The 26,371-nt window shown below is 37.2% G+C and overlaps 1 protein-coding gene across 2 annotated transcripts in view; it reads left to right on the top strand.

Moving 5' to 3' along the window:
• MLLT3 (MLLT3 super elongation complex subunit) overlaps positions 1–26,371 on the top strand; it is a 322,233-nt gene that overhangs the window by 176,166 nt on the left and 119,696 nt on the right. For both annotated transcript variants that reach the window (XM_055132210.1, XM_055132214.1), the window contains exons 3-4: positions 5,963–6,045; positions 18,821–18,964. In XM_055132210.1, the coding sequence (XP_054988185.1) occupies positions 5,963–6,045; positions 18,821–18,964 (227 nt within the window). The remainder of the gene's footprint in view (positions 1–5,962; positions 6,046–18,820; positions 18,965–26,371) is intronic.

The following is a 26,371-nucleotide window of genomic DNA, read 5'->3' on the forward strand; positions in this document are numbered from 1 at the left end:
TGATCACTTGACCTTGTTCAGTGGCATTAAGGGTCACACAGAATAGCTGGGAGCAGTAAGATTGGCCTGCAGTACCTGTTTCACTGTTTTTTTGGGGTTATATGTGGTAGAATTAAAGCAGGAAGGGTAAGGATCCAGAATATGCTAGCTGGAAGGGACAAGGTAGTAGTAATAATGGGTCCATGCTGGGGGAAAAAGCAGCTGAGATAGAGAAGGGAACACCAATTTAGAGGATGTTGGGAGGACCCATTTGGGTTAAAAGATGCGAACTGAAAGTAGACTATAGACCGAACATGATGGTCACTCAATACCTCTATTGCAAACTGCAATACCCCAAAGGAGAGAGAACAAAAGGGAATGACCTGCCAAAGAGGTAGGGTGGGGTGGTGAGGGATGGAGTTGGGGTGGTGGGAGGGATACCGGGAATATTGGTGGAGGAGAATGGGCACTGGTGGAGGGATGGGTAAATGATCACTGTATGAGTGAAATGCAAACACGAAATTTCATAAGTTTATAACTGCACCTCATGGTGATTCACGAATAAAATATTTTTTAAAAAAAGGATTTGGTGGCTTTCTTCCTAAAAGGGCTCTACAAAGTGAATAAAGTAAAACCAATGATTATCAGATGGGGAACTGGGTCATGTCCTTAATGAAAGTATTTAGATGGCTATAAATTATTGTGAGTAGCATGGAGGGAGTTGTGTGACAGGAGAGGCTTTGCAGAAGAATCTGCCAGCTGTTTTCTTAAGTGTTAGGGAAAAACTGTTGCATAATGAAATTTTTTAAAGTTTAAATGAGGGTCTTATGGATTTGAGAGTGTTACTTTTTTGGGGGGAGGTGGGAGGAAAGCTAAATATGAGTTATTTTAAGTACACTTATGTCTGCTTGCATACCTATATGCACAAATTTTGTGTATTTATCTTAGGAACATATATTTCTCTATAACCAGTGTAGTTCTTTTTCAAACTTTTGTAAAAAGAAGAATATTAAAAATTTCAAGCAATGAGGACATAACTCTTTCCATGGAAATGAAAGTATGACCTTTTTCTCCTTTCCTTGTCTTTTTTTCTCCTTGTATTCATTTTTCTTAACAATTAGGTTAATAGTTGATACACTAACCATTATGCTACATACAGTGTATACAGTGTACATGAACCTATTCTGCATGTCATTTTGAAAAATAGTTTTGGGAGGGAAACTATTATTTACAAAATCCTTGATGTATTTCTCTTAGACATGACATTTGGGTATTGTGTTCTGATAGAGCTGTATGATGCATGTGATCATTTGGATAGAGTTGCATTGTTTGAAGGACCCTCATTTGACAGTTTTCAGGGGCCAGTAGTGCTATACCTCATTGTGCTCAGGGGGTCATGTAGTGTTGGGGATCAAACTTAAGGCTTCACATGTGCTAGTCATTTGTTCTATCACTTGAGCAATCTCCCTGGTCCTGAAGACAGTTTTGAAGCTATCTCCTTGTGCTAGCTGTGAAAATAAAGGATTAGACTATATAAGGAGGGGAAGTTTAATCCAATATTCTGTTAGTTTCTAGATGATATTGGATCACTGTTGGATCAGCTGATGCTCTTGCCCCCAATTTTTAAACTGTTTAAAAAAAAAGTTCTGGCAGAAACAGAACCAGATCCACCCTAAATGCTCAGCTTTCCAGGGAAGGCACTTCAGTGGCAACACTTTCACCTGTACCAAATTTTTAAAGGTTAAGTTAACCATTAAAACAGGGAGTTTGGAGAAGCATTTGACTGGCTGATGTTAATTTATCATTTCTCCTGGCCAACGACTACTTCTATAGCAACAGCAAAGAAGTGAAGTGTTGCATAGATCTTTTTCTTTAAAAAAAAAATCAATTCATCAAACATTTGCTGAACACTTATTATTTAGCTCAATATTTAGTGCCAAGAGTTACAGATATGAATTATGATAGGATTGCTGACCCTGAGGGACTTGGTCTAGTGAATATGAAGGGTGAATGAATGTCATCTTCCAGTGTGGTAACTATGCAACAGAGGTTAGGAAGAGCAGTAAGGGGGGCAATTCTGGAAGAACTAACTTCTGGCCTGGGTTTTGATAGGAACAAGAGTGTCCAGTGATTTCTCCTGAATTATTCTGCAAGTTTTCTCTTTTCCCCTTCTTTTTCTTTTTTGGTTTTAGAGCCATACGTGGCAGTGCTCAGGGACTACTCCCTGCTCAGTGTTCAGAGGAGATGCTCAGGGGATTGAATGGGGCTGGCGGAGAAACAGGGGACTGTACTTGGGTGTACAGCACACAGAGTGTGTCTTCAGCCCATTGAGATCTCTCTCCCGCTTGTTGGCATGGTTTGAAGAAGGAATATTTGTACTTCCATTATCATCTTTTTAAAAAATCCTATAAATATTGATATAGCTTCCTAAAGCTAATTCCTTCAATGACTTGTGAAATTGGCCTCTTATTACATTGATCATGAGGATTATCTGATTATCTTGAACAACTTAGAGAAAGAATTAATTGAACCATTTAGGATCCTTAGACATCTTATAAAGGGGACACAATAACCAGTGATACTTAAAAAGGATTTTTGATAATTTTGTTTGTTTTCAGAACACACCTAACATTTTTCAGTGGGGACTCCAGGCTCAGTGCTTGAAAGACCATGCCAGGGTTCAAAGCCTGACCTACTCCAGGCATAGCATACCAGTCCTTCGTGTGATCTCCTGGCCCCTAAAAAGGAAGAATTCTTAGTGAAGTATTGTTGAGTGGCAGAAGGTGGTCCCAAATGTGTTTCTACTAGCCCAAAATAATTGTTTTCTTTTAATTTTTCCCTGTTGCCGAATTTTTTTGATCATTGTTGTTCGTAATTCTCTGTTCTTTTTAAGAACTGGGTTACAAACTCTTAATGATTCTGGTTATAAGATTCATAAATAAATAAACTTCCTCCCCTAATTTTATTTTTCTTTAGATTAGAACTGTAAGTTTGTACTGCAATACTACTGTTTGTCATGTTTACTGTGCACAAAAAGTTTCTTTTGTTTCTTTCTAATTAAGAACGCAGGGTGCACATTGTTCTTTGTTCTTTACAAAAATATTGTCTTTAAGATTAATTGAGGTATGAGTTGGTAAACCAGTTCTTATACCTAGACTTCTATGGAATATTAATACATAACAGATCATTTCTTTTGGTGGAAAAAATCCAAGATCTTAACTCTAAGATGTGCTCACTAACAGCTGTTTCCTATAATAGAAGCAATTTGCATGCAGAATAGAGAAAATGAATTATACAAAAGGGTGTATAGAGGAACTGCTATAACTTCTCTGGCATGTACAGCAGCCCACAGAATAAACTTCCTTCAAATGACATTGGCATGATTAATCCCAAACAACCTGGACACTGAAGCTGCTGTTCGAAGAAGGGGTTCTGCAGTGTTGAAATGTCACGGGTGTAATACTAGCTTTCTAACTCGGAGTGGGGTGTGCAGTGCGTTCCCTGGCATGCCTCTCTCTGTGTCCAGGTTCTTTGAATATGCAGGCCAGGTTGGCGGGTGGTCAGTTGACGTGGACTGTAGCCAGCCTGAGCCCTTTCGTGGTTTCATTGTTTTTAATTAGAGAACGTGTTAAGGCAGGCGAGATGCCTTATTCCTGATTTCCTGCTAATGTCAGTGTTGTGGCATTTTTCTAAGATGAATCCAAGTGGCCAAATGTTGAAAGTCCTATCTCCAATTACATCTTTTATTCTTACGCTAGTGAACTGTTTACCCATGTTCATCATCATGTGTAATAAAAGATTTTATCACTGTTGTATTTCCTCACATTCCTAGTCTGCTGATTTTTTGATGGTCTTGCTTACGAACATGTAGATGACGTTCTTTCTTGTTTTGTTTGTACATCAAAGCCACTGGTGCCCAGGGTCTACTCCTGACTATGCTCAGGAATCACTCCTGTGTGGCTCAATGCACCATAGTGGTGCTGGGGAGTTAATCTGGGCTTGCCTGGCTGTTTGCAAGGCAAGCACCTTAATCCTGTTCTATCTCTCTAGCCTGGTGTTCTGTCTTTAAAAGAAACAGAGCTGAAAGTTTTCAAGTCCCAGGTTATGGTGTTGAGTCTTTCAAACCATATCCAGGTGGCTATACTGGGTGCCTCATTTCTCTTTCCATCTGAAAAGACTACATGATGACTGGGTAATTTTTGAGTAGATTCCTTGCTTCCTTTCCTTGAGAATTTATTTGTGTTAGAACCTTATACACACTGTGTCCTTAACACGCATCATACTATTTAATCCTCTCACTGTCTCCAAGAGGAACCTGCAGTTCAGAGAGCTGGAGTAGCTCTTTGCTCTGGCCCATCAGGGTTTGCTACATGATGTTCTTTGAGCCCCTGACTCTTTAATTTCCTGTTGAGGGATGCATGTCAATGACAGGTGAGGTTTGTGAATAGAGAATAAAGTGCTGTGGAAATCTGTTGAGTGTCAACCCCATAATTCAGGCACTTAATGAATCGGTAGAAGAGATGAGATGATCTTCCTTTATAGTCTGCAAAGATTTTTGTAAAATTTGGATTTGAGCAGAAAATATGAAGAGCAGCATCAGTATATTCTGGTGGGAATAATAAGGAGACAGGGTGCAGGTGAGAAATGCTAGGCATATTTATGGGGGAACTAATGCAACTGCAAGAAGCACGGAAGGTTTGATGAGTAAACAGGAGGAAGGTCAGTAGTCACCCGCTGAAGTGGACTTGGGCTACAAGGTTAGGTGATTCTTATGTACAGCAGCTTCGTTTTACTTCTTTGGAAACTACTAAATGTACTATCTACCAGAATTATTTTAATTGGGGAATTAATTCAATGAATGTTTTAATGGGATGAAATTATTTTTAGCTTCTTGTGTTGTTTTTTGGTCATATGCAGTCGTGCTCAGGTGCCTGGGGGGAACATGTGATTCTGGGAATCAAACCTGGGGTTCCCACAAGCCATCCCTCCAGCTCCATGGTTAGCTTCCTGGTCTCATTTTTCAAGTGTTTCCCTAGTATCCTTCCTTTGTTAGACATGCAGATGTCCTATTGTTTCTCATGTAGTGTTATGATGTATGTAGATTTCAATTATTTTTGTATACTAATATTTATGTTGGTTTTGGGGCAGTACCCAGGGCAGCTTAGGGTTTACTTCTGGCTTAGTAAATCACTCCTGGTGGTGCACAAGGAACCAAATGTAGTGCCAGGGATCAAACTCAGGTCGGCTGTGTGCAAGGCAAGCACCATACCTGCTATACTATTGCTCTGGCCCTCTACACTAGTATTTTAATAAACACTCTTTTGGCAAGGGGAGTAGGGAATAGTGCATCTTACTGGGCAAAGATGACACTGGGAGACTCTGGGTTGGGATTTTTGTCTATTTTGTGTCACACCTGCCTGGCAACACTCAGCTGTTAACTCCTGGCTCTGCACTCTGGGGATTGAACCTGGGTTAGCCGCATGCAGGTACACAACATACTGTACAATCTCTCCGGTCCCTGATTTGGCATTTTCTAAGGAAAAAGAGTAATGCAGCTACTTCTTTTGTACGGAGATGCATTTCGGAGAAGTGGGGGGTGAAGGGGCCAAATGGTTTATATGGAAGACTAGACAGTACTGTAAGGACAGAACATTTTAAATTTTCTGTTTTAGGAACTGTCCTCAGTTTCCCTAAAGCCTTAGGGAAGAAAAATCTTGCTAATGATCATGGTTGAGTATGAAGAGTCTCTCTTCTTTCCCCAAGATTTAAATAACTAAATCACTTTTTTGCTTTACATAGGAAAATATAGATTTGGGAAAGAGCAGAATAGATGAGAAACTTTGAGTGGAACTTGGCACGGGACTGTGAAAATTGAGACTCTAGATGGTATAATGAGATTTTCTTTCTTTTTTTTTTAGGGAATGTCTTTTTGTTTATTATCTTATCTTACCTATTTTCTTTTTTTTTTTTTTTAATGTTGCAGTGTGCAAAGATCCACCTTACAAAGTAGAAGAATCTGGGTATGCTGGTTTCATTTTGCCAATTGAGGTTTATTTTAAAAACAAGGTATGTAATCTTTACCCATTAATCTTTCAGTAGAAGATCCTCTATTAACCAAATGATGTTTAAAATAATTTTTATTCATAAGCACTTCTGTCACTAGATTTTAAAATTCAAGCTAAGTTTGTTTTTCTTAGGAATTTTGACTAGTGTTATCCTTAATTATAGAGGAAGTGGCTAGAAAAATGATTTCAATTATACGAAGGAGATTATATAAAATTAAAAAGAATTAAAATTTTTAAAAGAAAAGAGTGATTATTATTTTGACAAAGAAGCTAATGTTTCTCTGTAAAATAGAAGAGAAATCATAATTTTATAAGTGAAATGCCTCTTTTCATATTTCTAGGGGGTTTGAGACTTTCCAAGATAATCTTTTATTTATCTTTGGCTGGTACACAGAATCACATTTACAGTGATATCAACTTGAAATGTTCTGGATTATACTGGATTTAAGATTTTCCATAGTACATATATGACAGAACATAAGAACTACATAATGTTGAACAAATTATGCAACTTCTATGGAGGTCATTTTCCTTATTTATAAAGTGAAGATAGGATAAATCTACAATGTAACTGGGCAGATTAGAGAAAATAAATCTTGTTTTCAGGGAAAAAAATGCTTCATATGTAAGTAACCACTTGATAAATGCTATTATTATTATTTTTATCACAAAACTCATTTTATCCCAAAATACTTGTTTTCCAAAATACTTTTGTCCCAAGTGCTAAAACTTTTCCTACAGGGAAAGAATATACCTTTAGAAGGTTTTACACACACACATACACACACACACACACACACACTTATACACACACAGTGTCTAGGGGCTTCTTCCTATGCAGTGCTTGAAGGTTACTTCTGGCCATACTGGGTGGGCAGGTTCTGAGAAGAGAGAGAGGGTTGCTTATGGTGCTGGAGATCCAACTCAGTGCCCCCATTACATGGAAAGCATGTATTCCAGTACTTTGAGCCAGTTCTTCACTCTCTCTCTCTCCCCTCTCCTCTCTCTCTCTCTCTCTCTCTCTCTCTCTCTCTCTCTTTCTCTCACCTTCCCCCTCTCTTCTTTAAGGACCTAAGTTAATAGGGTATCTTGTTATCCAGTCAAGCCCTCTATAACAGCATTTCTCAACTGGGAACCTTATCATCCCACTGTGGGTTCTCAGGCTAGTTCAAAGGTGCCATCGCATGAGACCAGCGGACCAACCAATAGAATGGAGAGTGGTGGGCACAGAGTGAAAACAAGGGCAGAAGGGGGCAACTGTTGGAAAATAGTTGAGAAAACTGCTTTATAAAGCCTGGTATTTGGACTGGCACTAAAGCACTCAAAAGCAAGGTAGAGTTGAGATTCTGAGACTCTGTCTTAGCTTCGTGGAGTCAGAATCCCTTGGGGTGGAGGTAGGAACATGCATATCATGCATGATGAATTCCAGTGCTCAGCAATGCATGAGAACCACTGTTAAGTACTCTTTACTGGTTAGTGTCCTGGAGGTTTTCAGTGTGTGAAGGCCTAGCCTTCAATTAATAAAAAAAAATTTCATGATTAAAAAGTAATTCACTTTTAATTAAGCTTTATTGAAACTGTAACGTTTGAATGTGAATGGTAAGGATGTCATTTTCCAAAATTTTTTGAACCTGACGTTTCATATAGCAAATTTCTGCTACACCACCTCTCTACAGACCATTTGTTTTCATTAATAATAGCTTTTTGGTTTTTATTTTGGAGTTGCACTTGACTCATGAGCTACCCTTGATCAGTGCTTGGGGGACCATGCAGTACTAGGAATCAAGCCTGCATGTAAAGCATGTGCACAACCCACTGAACGATATATTTCTCCAGTCCCCCACCCCATTAGTACATTCTTTTTTTTTTTTTTTTTGCTTTTGCTTTTTGGGTCACACCCAGCCATGCACAGGAGTTACTCCTGGCTCTGCACTCAGGAATCACTCCTGGTGGTGCTCAGGGGACCCTATGGGATGCTAGGATTTGAACCCGGGTCGGCTGCGTGCAAGGCAAACACCCTACCCACTGTGCTATTGCTCCAGCCCCCCCCCATTAGTACATTTTTAATAATGTATTTGGGAGCTGATAACCTCCAACTTACAGCTAAATATTTGAATGTTTTCTTTGTCCTTATCGTCTGTTTGTCCTCTATGTATGTTGTTTCAATAACTTTATAAGAATTTTTGAGAGGTAAGTGATATTATTCAAATATTACAGGAAAGGTGATTGAGTCATAGAAATATTGAATAGCTTCTCTCTGGTAACATATTGTTGGAAAGAGTAAAACCAGATTCTTGATCTAGATCTTTATTTTCATTGTCTATTTCTTAACCTCTATACCTTAGAAGCATTAACTCTTTGCTTATATTCTTACTTGTGATACCACTAAATTGCTTACTCTTCAGCATATCAAAATAAATTTTTTGGGGGGGTCTGTACCTTTTGATACTTAGGGGTTACTCCTGAATCTGCCCTCAGGAATTATTTCTGATGGTGCTCAGGGGGCCACATGAGATGCCAGAGATCAAATCTGTCTCTACTTTGAGCAAGGCAAGGGCCCTACCTGCTTTATTATCTCTCCAGCACCATATAAAACATTTTTGAGATCCATTTATATCATACTTTTACCAGATATAATGACTTTTTTCTAATTTAAAGTTGAATTTCCTTTTAGGAGCTAGGTCTTAGCCCCTCCCCACCTCACTTAAAGTATTGAATATATAACATAAGATTTGCCCCTTTAAAGCAGCAACATTTGTTACCACTATACTAAAACACAATAATTATCACTAATGCCACTAATATATCAAATTATTGTTGTGATAATGTATCCCAACAATTATTACCACTATCTAGTTGTTTTTTGACCCTTTAAAGAAACTCTGTATCTTTTAGCAGTCACTCTTATTTTCCCTTCTTTTGCTCCCAGAAACTATTAATCTGTTTTTGAAAAATGTAGTTTTTTATTTTTATCATTTCATATAAATGGTATATGTAGCTTTTAATATCTGACTTAATTCACTTAGCTCTATATTTTCAAGGTTCTTTCACATTATAGGATATATCAACACTTACTCTTTTGTATATTTGAATAATATTTGGTTATATAAATATACCTTGTTTTGTTCACTCATAACTTGATTTACATGTTACTTGTTTTTACCTTTGGCTACCATGAATGATGTGGTTATGAACACTCAGATACCCAGTTTTATAGTTACATGTTCTCTGATTTCCTACATACAGGATTATGATAATCAGTTAATCAATTTAACTTTTTGAAAAACTGCCAGATTGTTTTCCAAAATGACTATGCTCATGTATATTGCCACTACCAATGTATGAAGCTTATAATTTTTCTACATCAACACCAACAATCATTTTGCTTTTTTAGTTTATTCTTTTGGTTGTTTTGATTATTATCAGACTATGAAAGTTTGGGATTTGAGTTACAGCTCACTTTGATTTTTGTTTGAATTTGCCTGATGACCTATGTTGTTGATCATCTCTGACATATTAATTGTTCATTTTGGATTTTTTGTAGTGACTACCAAAAGCATTTCCTGTTTTCTAATATATTGGTTTAAAAATTAAGTAGTTATAAATTTGAGAAGGAATTCAGAGTCTTGATCTTTATACTTATTTTCAGTATCATGAAAGTTAATAGAACTAATTCATTGCTTTTCATTTCTATTCTTTTCTTGTTTTGGGGTCACACCTGGAATTCCTCAGGGCTTACTTAATCTTGGCTTTTTGCTCATGGCTCACTCCTTGCAGTCCTTGGATAACCATATAGGGTGCTGGGGGTCAAACCCAGATAGGCTGTGTATAAGGCAAGCACCTTATCCATGTACTATCTCCATAGACTTTCCCTGTGGTGCCTTTCTTTCCTTTTGTTGCACTCTTTATAGGCGGTGCTTTAATTCATGTAGAAATTGGATTGCCCTGTAGAAAAATTCTAGGCTTTTACATCAGAAAAAAATATTCCCCAAGGAAATTAGGACATAGGCAACTATGATTCCTTGTGGACAGTATAGTGGATATACCACTTAATTCGATTACCTAACTAATTTTAACATTACACTGGCCTCAGTTTTGAAATAATGGTGCAGCAAAATATCATACTTACTTTCTTTTTGACCTTTTGTGGTCAATTTTTACTAGCTATCAATTGAATAGAGAAATCTATTTTTTGGATTACCAAATATCTGTCTTGATAGGAATACTGAATTCTCCTCACGATCAGTCTTTAAAAGGAACAAATGAAGATTAAAGAGGCATCAAGTATGTGCTTGTACCTGCACATGTTCAGATTGCACACACATTCAATGTTCTTGACACTCCAGATCTTCATTCTTATGGCTGATAGATAAGTCATATCTTTCACTCATAAGAATGTTTATTACCTTTATGAAGAATTTTTGTTCCTTAAAATACAAGGGAAGAACAGAACAGGAAATGGAAAGTACTTACTTTTGGGGGCCATTATAATAGATGCGTAGGTTGGACATTATTAAGTAGATTTTCTGTTTAAGTCTTCAGATTTATTTCTGTTTTCTAGTTATATGTTTTCTTTAGACTTTTATACTTTAGGACAGGTTAGATGGCTCAGAGACCTAGATCATGTGAAGTGAAGTGAAGGGTTTGATTTCCAGGACAAGAGATAGTACAGTGGATAGGTCCTTGTCTTGCTTACAGCTAGCCCAGAATTCCCAGAGTGATCCCTGAGCACAGAGTCAGGAGTAAGCCCTGAGTACTACTAGGTATGGTCTAGAGAGAGGGAGAGGGAGGGGAGGGGGAGAAACAGGGACAGGGGCAGGGACAGAGGGAGGGAGGAGGGAGGGGAGAGACTTGATCCCCAGTACCACACCATACCTGATTACCCTGAGCACCATGTTGGGTATAACCCCAAAACAAAACCTAATCATTTCTAGTTTCATAATCACACATTGAGAGACACATACATGCACACATGATTCTAATATGAAAATTTAGGATACCCCTAATTAGTCCACTGTAGATGGACTGTAAATGGTTAGCTAATATAATACACAGGATATGATACTATGGTTAATGTGGCAACATGGATGAATCTCAAAAACAAGATTAATGACAATTTAAAATTTATAAAATTATATGTGTATGTTTATAATACCACTATAATACTTGTGTGTGTTTTTATTAACCACTAAAACTAAAAGTAAATGATGTTACAGAAACATATGTATAGTACAAGGGCATGAGTTGAAATGACATCAGAAAAACTAGGGGAGTTGGATGCATGCATGAAAAGTATGATTAACAGTATTGTAAATACTGGTACCTCATTAAAAATGGTTAATTTTTCTTTTTAATTTAAATTAAATTTAAAGATTTAAATTTAAATTTAGAAGAACTAAAGGCCATTGGTTATTGGGGAGAAGGAATAGACATACCTATATTTATTATTTTTGTTTATTATTTTTTAAAGAAAGATAAACATAATTAAAATGTTAACATCTGTTTAATCTCAGTGGGAGATGTATTTTAAGTACTTTTATATATGTCTTATGTTTTTAATTATGAGAAGAAATTATTGCTTTGTTCTTTCTCTTAATGTCTCTTAGAGTGTCTTAGAAACACAAGTTTGGCTATATTTCAGTGTGTGTCTCTCAGCTGGACGTATTTCTTATTTCTCTACCTATTGATAAAAATTTAATAGGTCTATGTTGTTACTCCAGAATGTGTATTTCATTCCTTTTAAGTATTTATTTTATTTATCCTTGGAGTTTGTTCAACTCTGTCTTGAAAAGTGAACATCCATTACAATAATGGCTATGAAAAATCATTATTCAGAGTTTTCACTGAAGATTAAAAAAAGCAGTAAAAAGATTTCTATGTAATACTGGGAGAGCTCTACTACTATATAGTCTACTATATAGTTCTACTACTATACATTATATATATTATCCTGTTCTTGAATATTTAAAAATTTTTCCTTCCAATTAGCTTTTCTTAAATTTTACTCATTTATTTTGAAGGTCAAAGTCAAGATGAGGGTAGCGTGTCAGTGCTTCATTTGAGTTTGCATGCAGTTATTCTATCTTAGTTTGTATTTTGTTCAGCAAAGCAAGCCTGCCTTTGTGTGTTTCCGAAACAGTAAGTGAAGAGGCACATTAAAACATAATAGACTGTAACACTTTAGGTTTGAAAGCATCTCATGCTTCTTTCTTTTAATCTGCCCTCAGAAAAAGTACATGAGCAAATGCCAAGTACTAAAGTAGAATGATAGAGGTAATTTGATGTTAGCAAAACCAGATTTCTACTTCTAGGAAAAGTATTAGCTTTATATACCAAATGTGTGCTTTCTTGTTTGAACTTTCAGAGAAATCATTCTTGGGGAGCATAGGTTGACATAATATTGATGTCTGCTCTCTAAGAATCAAATCTAAGAAAGCTTTCCCTGTACTATCAAAAAAAAGATAGTCATTTTGCTAAAATATGAGTTTTTTAAAGGCATGTTTTTCTGATTCAAAAATATCTTTAAAAGAGAATTCAGTATTCATAGAGAGATGGCAGCCACACCCACAAACGGCCCCTGCGCCATGTAATCCAAGATCCAGAGACTTTAAGACCAAGCTCCTGGAAGCTGGAGGTCTCCGGACATCTATTAGTCTTGTTCTCCCTCTTGGAGAACCTGACAAGCTACCAAGAGTCTATTGCCTGCACAGGAGAGCCTTGCAAGCTCCCCTTGGCGTATTCATATCCCAAATACAGTAACAAATATATACATACCTCTCAGAGAGCCTAGCAAGCTACGGAGAGTATCCCGCCTGCATGGCAGAGCCTGGCAGGCTATCCATGGTGTATTCAATATGCCAAAAACAGTAACGATAGGTCTCATTCCCCTGACCCTGAAAGAGCCTCCAATCGTTGGGAAAGATGAGTAAAGAGAGGCTGCTAAACTTTCAGGGTTGAGTATAATAGAGAAATTACTGGTGCCCGCTCGATCAAATTGATGAACAACAGGATGACAGTGATACATTGATACTTAGAGAGATGATAATCTCTGTGGTTCTTAGCTTTAGTTTTAGTAAAAAGTGATTTTTTTTTAAAACTTGTGGACTACAAAATGATGCTAATATAACCTTGTATTTTTGGTCTGATGCAATTATATTTTTCATGTTTATTTTCTCTTTAAATAAATATGCATAAGTATACTTGTAGTAATTTTGTCTGGAATAAAAGTTGAAGTTTATTTTCTTGATTGCATTTACTCATTATTCACTATTTGGCTTATTCCTTGTTTTAGATTCCCCTCATAATACTTCCTCCATAATCCCTTAGTTCAGATTTCTCTCATAAGGATAAGTATGAAATTTGCATCATACTTCAGTATTTTTCTGTGACTTGTTTTTAATTCACTTAACAATCTACCTTTCGACATTAGCATCTTGCGGGGGAGGGGCAAGGGAGGGAGAGGTTTGGGTCACACCTGGTGGTGCTCAGGGGTTGCTTCTGACACTGTGTCTGGGGTTGTGCCCAGAGCTACTCAGAGGACCATGCAGTGCTAGTGATTGAACTGTGGACAGCTGAATACAAGACAAGTGCCTTAACTTGACTTGTTAACAAAGAAAGTACTTCATTACTGGCAACCATAAGTAATTTTAATAACAATGGATATCTCAAGTAATGATATATTTAGATGAAGATCATTCTTATTTTTCTGCTAATGCAGATAATCTTCTATAGATATTTTCTAGCATATCTTTGCACACATACTGACACATACTGAAGAATTTCTCCAAAGAGTTTCTTTTGATTTTTTAAATATTTTTTATTGAATTACTGTGAAATAGATGCTTACAAAGGTGTTCATGATTAGATTTCAGTCATACAGTATTTCAACACCCATCTGTCCACCAGTGTACATTTCCCTGCACCAGTGTCCCCAGGTTCCCTTCCGTTATCCCTCCAACCCCCAACCCCGAAGCCTGCCTCTACGGTAGAGGCTTTTCTTCTCTCTCTGTCTCTGTCTGTCTGTCTCTCTCCCACTCTTTCTCCTTTGGGGCATTGTGGTTTGCATTATTGATACTGAAAGGTCATCAAGATATCCCTTTACCTACTTTTAACACTCAAATCTTGTCCAGCGTGATCATTCACAGCTATTATTGTCATACTGGTCTCAGAAGAGTAGAATTACTGGAGGAAGCAGCATATACATTTAGATATTGCCAAAATGGCTTCCAAAAGGCTTCAGTATTACGCTATCTAAACAGGGCAGAAAGTTGCTCTTCCGTTTTTAATTAAGGATGAATCAGCCATTTTATATTTGAGGCAGGGTAAAAATGATCATGATTCTATGTGGTAATTATTAATAAAGGGATGCTAAGGAGGAGTTTCTGATTCACAGTGGATTGGGAGGATTAGGAAGGCTTTCCAGAGCAATTCATGTATTAACTGGGTTTTGAATAATGAGCCTGTATTAACCAGACAAGTGAGAGAGTGAAGTAGTGTTTCCAGAGTACAGACCTTTGAGAGGTGAGAGACATTAAAGAGGACCTGGGCAATATCTTTCTTGGCCTGGACAAATGTCTTTCCAGTTCTTCCAAGGTTGTGGCAAGGCTAGAGTCAAGTTCACTTGATTTGCAGGCCCTGGGAACTTGTCCATACCACCCCGAAGTCTAGGATTCAGGGAGTCACGGAACTTGAGTCATGATGAGATTTTAGAAAGTGAAGTGAGCAAGGTCTCAACCTGGATTTCAGGTTCTTTGTCTTTGTTATAGGAAAGAATTAAAAGAAGAGATCACATGTGTATAGATAACAAAAGGATTTCTAAAAGTGGAAGTGCACACTTAAGGTGTATATGCATGCATTCCTAAGGGAGTGTCACATCTGTTAAATATGATTTCTAGTATGAGTTAACTAATGCATAAAATATTCATGAAGGGATTGGGATGATATAGTATGATCTGGACCAGTATTTCTCAGCTGGGGATGATATGGTCCTCTGTGGGTCCCCAGGATATTCTAAAAGGGCTGAAAATCACACACGTGGGGCATCACACAAGTGGGAAAGTAAACAAGGTTGGAAAGGGCCACAGTTATAAAAAGTCTAAGAAACACTGGTCCAGATAGCAATGGAATCATGCATATCTATTGATTAAGATTTCAGAGTTGCTCATAAATTCTCTATCGGAAGTTAAGAGGCATGTGAGTTAATATAAATCAGTATGTCTTTCAGCCCTATCAAGAGAAAAGGTGAAATCAGGATGGGGTCTTTGCATGGAGCATAGACTGATAACCATTGGGCCTAGTTCTTCTGAGCTCCCTTATTGTCAGAACTGGTAATGACATGAATTGCAAAGAAATTGATTCTGGATGTTTCCATCCTGTCTTAGTAATTTTATGGATTGCCTCTCCTGTCAAGTTTGGGCATTTGAAACACTGTATGTGAAAGGCAAAATAAATGAGAAAATATGAAGAACCAAGCGATTGCAAATGCTTGAGGATTGTATACAGATAAAGGGTGGTATAAGTATTGTTTGGGAAGGTGTGAGGATGCCAAAGTCATGACTTTGTGGTAGGTAATGTCTTTATTCTGAATTGTTTATTTGTTTTTGCACGTGACTGATCCGGGTTCGATTCCTCTGTCCCTTTCGGAGAGCCCGAGAGTATCCTGCCCGTGTGACAGAGCCTGGCAAGCTACCTGTGGTGTATTGGATATGTCAAAAATAGTAACAAGTCTCACAATGGAGACTTAACCGGTGCCCAATCCAGCAAATCGATGAACAAAGGGATGACAGTGCTACAGTGTTTTTGCAATGCCAGGAGTTAAACCTGGGACTCCTGCATGCAAGACATGTACTTTACCACCAAGTTACATCTCCAGCCCTATTTTGACAGTTTTAGGTATTAAGATTTTTGAGCAAAAGAATTGGGCCCAAATCACTTTGAGTCATTGTATGTGAGTGATATGACCAGTCACCTTTTGGAAAGTTGCCAGGGATCAAACCAGGACCATAACCACCATTTCCTCATGAAAGAAAAGCACCTCATGTCCTGTATTAACTCTCTGGCTCCCAACTATTGTTTTTTTTTTTTTTAAAGAAAATTTTAGAGTTTTATTTGAGTATATAGAAATTTTTTTAAACGTATGTATTGAAATAAAAAATACCATGAGCACCTCATAGTTTGCTTGGTTAGATTTTAAAATGGTACAGCCATTTTTAAAAACAGTAAAGTAGCTCCTAAAGTGTTAAACTAAAGTGACCAAATGATCTGAAAATTCTGCTCATAGGCATAAACCCAAGGAACTGAAAATGGATGTCCCTGAAGAGTATTGTCCATGAATATTCATAGCAGCACAATTCAGAATAGCCATATTGTACAATCAACTAATACATTTAACAATTAGAAATAGACAAAAAATCAGATATATTCATAAAATCCAGATATTAGGAGAAATAAAATACTGATGAAGCTGGAGTGATATAGCACAGCAGTAGGGCATTCTTTCATGCGGCAGACCCATGTTCGATTCCTCTGCCCCTCTCAGAGAGCCCGGCAAACTACCAAGGTTATCGAGCCCGCACAGCAGAGCCTGGCAAGCTACCCATGGCATATTTGATATGCCAAAAACAGTAACAAATAAGTCTCACAATGAGAGACGTTACTGGTGCCTGCTTAAACAAATCGATGAGTAACGGGATGACAGTGACAGTGACAAAATACTGACCATGCAGAGTATGATTAATCTGGAAAAACATACTGAGTAAGCTAAGTCAGTCATGAAGATCACCTAAACACCTATACACATAAATATTATGTATATATTTCATTGTGTTCATGTATTTATATGAAATGTCCAGAACTCCATAGAAACAGAAGTATATTAGTGATACCACAGGATGTAGTGTCTGGGGGAATGGGAAATTGACTAATAATGAGTTTGAGTTTTCTTTCTGTAATAATGAAAATGTTCTGAAATTAGGTGGTTATGATGATTTTTTAACTCTGTGACTACTAAAAACCGCTAAATTGTATACTTGAAAAGGGTGAATTTTATGGTTTACTGGGAATTATTTCCCAGTAAAGCTATTTAAAAAACATAAACAGTTTTTAACAAAATAATGCAAAATAGAAATGCTAATGACCAATGGAAAAAATGTAATATCACAATGATGGCTCATATTCAAGAAGAAAATTTTACGGATTAGTAGCATAACATTTTAAGTTCCTTAATTTCCTAAATCAAAGAAGAATGGTGACAATTTAATGCAATGGATTTAAAAATACATATTACTCATTATTATTTCCAGTCCCTACTTCATGTTGGTTGTTTAAAAATCAGAGTGAAGAGGCCAGAGGATAGGACAGGTGCCTGCCCTGCACACAGCTGACCCATGTTCGATCCTTGGCACCCCGTGGTTCCCCAGGCATCATCAGGAGTGATCCTGAGTGCACATCTGGGAGTGAGCCCTGAGCACAGCTGGGTGCGCACCCCCCACCCCCATAGAAAATAATCAGAGTGTAAAAACTACAATTAATAATCAACAAGTAAAGTGATGGCTAGGGAAAAGGAACATTGAACTGGAGGTGATATAGGGATGGGAGTGAGGGTCACAGGCACTTTGATGACCAGGATAAGCAATAACTTTGTTCACCAGTACCAGCAACTTGAGCACTAGCATGACCTCATTACATAAACTATAATATATATGTAATAGAGCATATAGACAAATTGAAAAGTTTTGTTAAAGTAATATCTTGAGAGTAAAACTTCTCTTGCATATGCTATTTTGTCCTCGTTCAAGACAATACCTTTACTTATCAAGTGGGTATTCATTACATTTGTACAATGTACAAGAACCAAACTCGTTGAAGGTATAATGATGGTTCAACCATGTTATCCATTTTCAGGAATCTGTTATAAAGCAGGACAAAGGGCTTTAATAAGGCAGCTCTTCTAAAATGTGGCAAAAAGAGGTGCAATGGAGCCCAGAGAAGAGGAGGTGGGGATTGGGGAGTCATATTTAAAGAATGTTTTTCCAAAGTTAATATTGAATGGAAAGGATCAGTAGAAATTATGTACATGAAACTGAGAATAGACAATGAGGGTAAGGCAAGGGTGAAACCCAGATTTAACCTAGAATGAGGTTATTACTGAGAGTAGCGAATAGCAATGTGTTGCTAGACTGTCAGATGTACTGAAAGGGTAAGGCAAGGATATGGAACCAACGGCCTTATATAGCATTCAAATTTTTTATCCTAATGACAATTGGAAGCTGATGAAATTATGTCAAATGCTTGGATTTATTAATGGGTTAGATTTTTGTCTCATATATAGATAATCCCAGTTGTTAATGAAGGAGAAACTGCAGATAAGCTGTCTTAAAGTAGGAAGACCTGCTAGAGAAGGGATTTTAAACTGGCTTGTTCAACAAGTAAGGCATTAAAGGTTTGAGGGCTTGTTCAAGAAACACATAGGTGAGAAAATAGTAGTTCTTAATGGTGGAAGGTTGAGTGAAAAAGGGAGGGAGTGACTTGTGGATATCTTGGGATTCCAGTTGGGTGGATATAAAGTCATACTACTTTAGAGATTGCAGGGAAGTTAATGCATTTGTTCTTTCAGTTTCCTCTAGGACAGAAACTTATTATTAAGTTATTTCTATTTTGCCAATAATTTCATTGATATTCTGGATATTGCATCTCTGTTTCTTTGGAGGAATGTACCTTTGCTCACTAAATTTCTATTTATGTGTCTGTCTTTCCTTTTACAATCTCTTAAACTCTAGGAAGAACCGAAGAAAGTTCGCTTTGATTATGACTTATTCCTGCATCTTGAAGGCCATCCACCAGTGAATCACCTGCGTTGTGAAAAGCTAACTTTCAACAACCCCACAGAGGACTTTAGAAGAAAGTTGCTGAAGGCAGGAGGGGTACGTGGCACTGTCTTGTGAAAAGTCTTCCTGTTAAAAAAAAAAAACCACACCTAGTTGCTAGTGGATTGTTAATATGCTGATGTTTTCAGAGAGGTAAAAGAGGTAAAGTACCTTAATGACTTAAGGTACTTAATGACTTAGCTATGGATTCATGCTATGAGTCTGAAATGACTCAAAGAATCATTTCATAATACTTAGAACAGCTTCAGTTTGTGAAGTTCACAAACTATTCTCAGTTAAGAAGGAACAGTGTCTGAACTTTGTTTTATATATATATATATATATATATTTATATAAACTTTTGGTAAAGTTGAAAGTCATAAATAAATATGAAGGTGTTACTATGAAGTTACTATGTTACTTCAAAATTAATTAGCTAAATATTCATTCATTTTATTTATCTGGGTGATTCAAATACAAACTTTTGTTTGACCCAGAGAAAAGATGGATATTTTAAAAATAATAATAATAATAGCAAAAGTGTGAGAAATTTTTGCTCACTTCATTTGGTTAGGATGGGGAAAGAAAACTCTTATTTTGTTTGAGCATCATATACTGCTGAAGTACTCAGGCTCCACTGTCTGCTCAGTGCTGGGGTTGGAAAAGTTGCTCTTAGCAGTGCTCAGGCGGCTATGCAGTGCCAGGAGTCCAGCCTATTAAATTATATATCCAATACCTACGAAAAGAATTTTAAGTGAGTTTTCACAAATATAATTATAAGGGATATTTGTTTGCAGCTAAGTTAACTGCAGACAAACTTGTTTTATATCTTCCTTACAGTGTTTGAAGTCTTCTTTACAATGTGTTATTGGGATCATCAGCCTTGATTTTATACAAACTTCTCATGTGACTACATGGGCATCCAGGTCCCACAAAATGTTAAAATCTTTATTCTAAAGTAATAATCACATTTTTGGGGAAAGTTTTTTGAAACTTTTGCATCCACAGATGATTACAGCCTGTTTGTGCTATAAATTCTCAAAATGTTCCATTCAGTGTTAAACTTTACCTGAGGGTTCTATAGGTTAGAACTGTGTTTGATATTGCACATATGTTCATCTTCTTTCTTGGGTTGTGAGTATTCATTTTGAGGAGTTCAGGGAAGCCATGAACAATCTTACAAAGAAATTATTTTTATATATCATTGTAGAAGCATTTTTTGGCTATGTGGAACTCCCAAAGTCCATTTTCTTGAGGCCTGTTTTACCAGACCATTGTAATCTCAGCTGAACTAGGGTATATTTGAAATATTAAAAAGCCTTTCCTGCATTTCATCCTGTATTGTCCAGCATCAGTAGATTATGGACTTAATTAGATCTTGGTGGACTAGATTTGGGAATGAACTACCACTTATAGTATTTTATGGGGAAATGCACTTTCATGGAGAAATGGGCTTTTGTAATGCTACTCACTCATTTTAAGATTAGGGATTTGTTCTCTATTAAGGAAGTAGGGTTTTTTTTGAATCCTATTTTTCTTTTTATAGTTATTGACAGTGTGGTGTTGAAGCTATTTTCCTATAGCTGTGCCCTTAAAAATGAAATTTTCTATTTAAAATCCTAATCATTCTCACTGCTCTTTTTTTGAGTGTGGCATTTTAAATTATTTTGAATTTTATTTTTGTGGGGTGGGGGGAGTGCATTGTAGGAGCATGTGAATTATGGAAGTTGAGTACACACCCTGATAAGGGTCATAGGAAAAAGTAAATAGGACACAAGAACTTTTTAAAACAACCACTTAGTCCCAGAGTACTCAAGAGTTGTCTGTGTGCTGGAGATGAGGTTATAGGTCAGTGATAATGTAGTGGAGTGCTGCCCTGATCCTAAAATGTTCTCTAGTAAATTTCTTTCACTCCACTCAGCCTTTATCTCGGAATTACCTTTCCTGACTTTTAACTTTCTTTCTTTGTATATTTTTAAGTGCTGTTTGAAGCCTGCAGATTTTTCCCCTACTGACTTAGATTATGTCTTGACAATTCTAAAATAGTAAGTGAAATGTGACACAATTCTAGCACGCCCATTCTTTGACATAAGATCTATTTTTACACAAAAGTCATGTACTTTATCCCTGAGCTACATCCTTAGTGCCCCTTGACATAAGTTTTAAGGCCACATCCAGTGGTGCTCAGGGCTTATTTCGGGCTCTGTGCCCAGGGGTCACTCCTGATGGTGCTTGGGAAACCATATGTGGTGCTGGGGATCAAACCTGGGTCACCCACATGCAAGGCAAGCACCATCTCTTTGGCCAAGTTTTTCTTTTTAATTTTCCTTCCCCCACTCACTAAGCTGCTCTTGCAATAACTGGGGCTGCACATAGGCCTGACTGTGGTGCTCGAACTTTCTTTTTTTTCCGAGCGGTGGTGCTCACGGCTGTCTCATATGAGGCTGCCTTCATTGCACACTCACTTGTGGTGCTCAGCAAGGTTTGCACTCAGTCAGTTTTGGTGCTTACACATGTGAATGCAAGGGCTCACACTCTGAGTTCAAGCACACAGGTTAGGCCCACTAGGGTCACGATGTCCTCACACATGTGCTGCCAGGGGTTACACTTCTAGCTGCTCTCCTTGTACAGGTGGTGGCATTTCCCAGAGGTCACACCCATTCAGTTGTGGTGCTCACACACCTAGCAGTGATGCTGCTGGAAATTGCTTGCAGCACTGGGGCTCACAAATAGCAGAGCTGCAAGGATGGCAAGTAGTAATGCATGTGGAGCACTGGAGGATGTGAACTTGTGACCAAATGCTGACAAGGCTGGTATTCTAAGCCACTGTACTGTAATCCTCCTGGCCCTAACTCAGATTCTTTAAGGAACGAATTCCAGTGATTTATATTAGAATTTTAACTTCATTTGAAATATTAATATTTGCATGAATCCTGATGATTTCATACAGACAGAAAGAAGTAGATTTTTTAAATGGAAATGTGAGAATCTTTAGAGTAATAAACATTCTGTCTCAGACTTTTGACTATATAATTTTTACATGTCATTTGAACATTTATTCATTCTATTATTGCCTCAGTGTAAATGAAGCTTATCATGGTATTACAAATTTATAAGCCATTTTGAAATTATTAGACATCTTTTTACAGGTTTATTTAGATGTAATTGATGTTTAGCATTGTGCAAGTTTCATGTGTGCAACTTGTTAATTTGATACACTTATATATTGCAAAATGATTACCACCATAGCATTAGCTAACACCTGCTTCAAGTCACATAATTACCATTTTGCCATTTCTTTTTTGTGGTGAGAACATTTAAGATTTACTCTCTTAGCAACTTGCAAGTATATAATTCAGTATTATTAACTATAATTACTGTGCTGCTGCCCAGAACTTACTCATCTTGAAACTTTAAATCTTTTCTTTTGCTTAAAACCAATATCTTCTCTTTTTTCCAATCTCTAGCTGCTTGTAACTACCACTTTATGCTTTGCTTCTATGAGTAGAAGCCTGGCAAGCTACCCGTGGTGTATTCAGTGTGCCAAAAACAGTAACAACAAGTCTCACAATGGAGACGTTACTGGTACCCACTTGAGCAAATCGATGAGCAAGGGGATGACAGTGACATATATTAATTGCATGCAGTATTTGTCTCCCCCCCCATGACTTATTTCACTTGGTATAATGACCTCAGGATGTATCCATATTGTCCAAAACCAAAACCAGGATGAGTTTGTTTTCTCATAAATGAATAGTATTTCTTTAGTCTAATATATACATCTTTTCATTTGTTCATAGACCCTTGAGATGTTTAATTATCTGGGAACTATATATAATTCCAAAAGACAATATCTCTTTTATATCTTTAAAAAGTTTCTCTGGGTGTATTTGGGATTTCTGGATGATATAGTAGTTCTATTTTTAAATTAGAGAGGAGACCCCCCAATATTGTTTTCTAATATACAGTTCTACTAGCAACACATAGGATTCCCTATTCTTGCTAGTATTTGCCACCTTTTCTCATTTTGCAGATCACCATTATATTGTGTGTGAGATACTCTTTTACTGTGGTTTGATTTACATTTCCCTGGTAAAGTAAATCAAATGTTGAGCACCTTTCATATGTTGTTAGCCATTTGTGTGTATATCAGGGGGAGAATACCTATTCAAATCCTTCTCATATTTAAATTGAATTTTTCCATTTCTGCCATTAAGTTACCAGAATTCATATATGTGCCTTGTTAGATACTTCGTGCCACTCAGTCATTTTCTTTGGTCATTTTGTTGATGGTTCCCTTTGCTGGGTGGGATGTTTTCAGTGTGATGTAGCCACTCTTGTATGTGTGTTTTCTTATTTGTGTTTTGCTTTTTTGATCTGTTATAAACCTTCTCTTTGTGACTGTATCTCTTCAGATAAATGTTTTTTTTTTATTGGACTTGGAGGTAATGGATTGGGTTGCTGTGTTCCTTATGCCTAAACATTACATGTGTGATGTGACATAAATGCATATGTTCTGCCGCTAAGAGAAAAAATTATCTCTTCCATGTGTGAACTACATGAAATCTTTATGCACAGCTTGATGTATGAGTAGAATAAACTTTGCAGCAATACTTCCTTTTATTATTTCTTCCTTTTAAACCAAAAATCTATAACACCATTAAAAGTTGAATTTTGTTTGTGAAAAGCCAGAAAGTATATGTTGTTAAAGCTGGCAGCATCTTAGAAGAATACTTTTTAGCTTTTAGAGGAAAATGATCCCTAGAAACATTTTTGCCAAAAAAGTCCTGAAAAACAAATGTAGAGTTTATTTTATTTCAGAAATTATAAACTCACTTTCAGGGCCAATAGCATTCCTTTTATTCCTACTGAATTTGTTTTTAGTGTTGCAAACTCTTCAAAATTGTCTTAAAGAAATCTTTGAGTACTTCCCCTTTGGAAGAAATGTACCCAGTATTCTTTTTTTGACTAGTTCCCCTTATATTGAGAATATAGTTGCTTTAAAAAGAAAAACTTGTGGGATATGCATTTAAGCCATATTTTCAGAGGATGTTGAAATATAGATTGATCTCATTTGTAAGACCCTAATGGTGGTTTCCTCTAATGAGAGACTTTGGGTTGGAGGGACCTCAATAAGTAGAGCAAGTGTTTGCATGTGGGAGATACAGCTTTGATCTCTGCCTCCTCCTGGTGAGCTCTACCATGGACCATCTGTGCATCGACCCTGAGCACAGAGCTGGGAGTAGCTCCCAAGCACCACTAGGTATAGCCCCACAACCCCCTTCCTCCCAACACACACACACACACACACACAATTGAGAGACCTCATTGGAGCTTGTTTGGGAAATTGTAAATAGGAAGTGTATTTTGCAGTGTGGTTGGGCCACACTTAGTAGTGTTAAGGGATTGTTCCTAGCTCTGATTACTTCTGGTGGTTCTCATGGGATCATATCCAGTGCCAGGGATCAAACCTGGGTTAGCCAGATGCAAGGTGAGTGCTCACCCACTGACAATCTCTCTGGACCTGCATCCTGATACTTTTATGGAGAAGAGCGCAAAAGGGGCTCTTATCTTTGGAGAATTAAGATTTATTTTACAGCTGCTCTTATTTTTTTTTTTTTGCCTGGGAATCATGTGGATTTGTTGATTTTTATGGGATGGTGATACAGTGTTGGCATTTTTTTTTCTCTTGTCTCTTCAAACAGGGCAACGTCTAAACATGTTGTTCAGTCTATTTCTGAAACACTGGGAAGCAGTTAATTTTGAAGACTGGAAATTAAAACTAACCACAGCAGTTGTTAAAACTAGGGTTTCTGTAGGCAGAAATCCAATTCTGTTCAGACACCACCTGTTTCAATAGGACATTTCAGACGCCCATTTGGCAAGATCTGCTGGAGGAGACATGGGGAACGTGCTTTCCGTCTGTGTTAAGTCTGCGGCATAATGCAGTTCTGGTTCTCATAGTGACAGCTACATTTATGTATGATGTCTTTTTGCAAGGAATAAATTGTAATCTTTCTCGAACACTGCTTATTGTGAAGTGAAATTCAGGTTCACTGTGAACCCTCAATAAGGGATTTCCGATATAAAAAAGGCCAAAAGGAAGTTCCGATAAGAAGCTTTCACTCATGCGGTTACATTAAACCATTTGAAGTTAGAATTTTATTGGTGGGTTATGGAATGAATCTTGTATAGGGTGGTTTGGTGTTTCTTTTTTGTAGGGCGTTTTGAATTAATTTCTTTCTATTTTCCTTTGTAAAAATGTTTTATTATGGTACTATATTTACACAGTTGTTCACAACAGTTTCAGACATAGGATGTTCCAACATCAATTCTACCCACAATGTCAATTTCCTTCCACAAGCTCCACTAACAGCCCCCCCCCCCCCGCCTCCACTCCCGGCCCCAAGAACACATCTCATTTCTAAATGGTGCAGGTTGTAGTCTCTCCTCCTCAAATTCAAAAGGTTTTTGAGAAGATAAATGTACAATACAAAATATGCTGAGTCTTCTGCCAGGCCAGCAGCAAAGGTAGAGTAGAATATGTCTTATTTAGTTCATTGAGTACATGTAAAGGTGTATCTATATAATAAGTTCCTCGGCATAAATTTGTGGTTCCAAATCTAAGTGGAATTTAAATTTTGAAGGACATCTACAAATTGCCTGCCAAAGAGAGGTTATACTTTTCTATGCTTGCATCAACACTGTGAGTGAATGTTTCTCCACATGGTGATTTATTAAACATGCCCCCCCATCTGATGAATGAAAAATGGTATCTCATTTTTAATTCACATTTCTCTTATGAGTGATGATGAGCATCTTTTTAAAAAAGAAATGTTTAAAGCCTTTTTCATTTCCTTTCAAAGACCACATTTTAATGTATTTTAAATGGGAAATGTTCTAAGTGTTTCGTTTTCAACTTAAATTTATGGGTACTTTTCCCACATACTTACATTTGGAAAGGTTACAAAAAGATATGGAAGCCTCTTTAACCGAGGTCTGTATTTTCAGGCTTTCTTCAGCATGTAACAAATTATGTTCTTAGGAACTGATTTGTCAAGACTTTGGCTTCTGAAAATGTAAGTGGCTTTTGTGGCAAACTCATCTCAACAGTGCCCGGAGATGGATAACAGTCTGCTTATTTTTACAATTACTCAAAGAAAATAACACATAGAAGATCCTTTAGCAGCTATTAGTAGATAGCCTCATTGGGTTTTATAATATATGATACTTGTTTTGGGATATGTACTTTTTTATTATTTTCTTTCTCTCTTTCTTTTTTTGGCGGGGGTCGAGGAGGCCACACTAGCAGCGCTCGGGGTTTGCTCCTGACTCTGTGCTCAGGGATTACTCCTGGAAGGCTCAGGGGACTATTTGGGATGCCAGGGATTGAACCTGGCTGATGCAAAGCCAATGCCCTACCCACTGTACTATCTTTCTGGCCCCTGTCCTTTTCATTTATTA

This window comes from Sorex araneus, chromosome 1 (assembly GCF_027595985.1).
Source record: "Sorex araneus isolate mSorAra2 chromosome 1, mSorAra2.pri, whole genome shotgun sequence".
NCBI classification, from domain to species: Eukaryota; Metazoa; Chordata; class Mammalia; order Eulipotyphla; family Soricidae; genus Sorex; species Sorex araneus.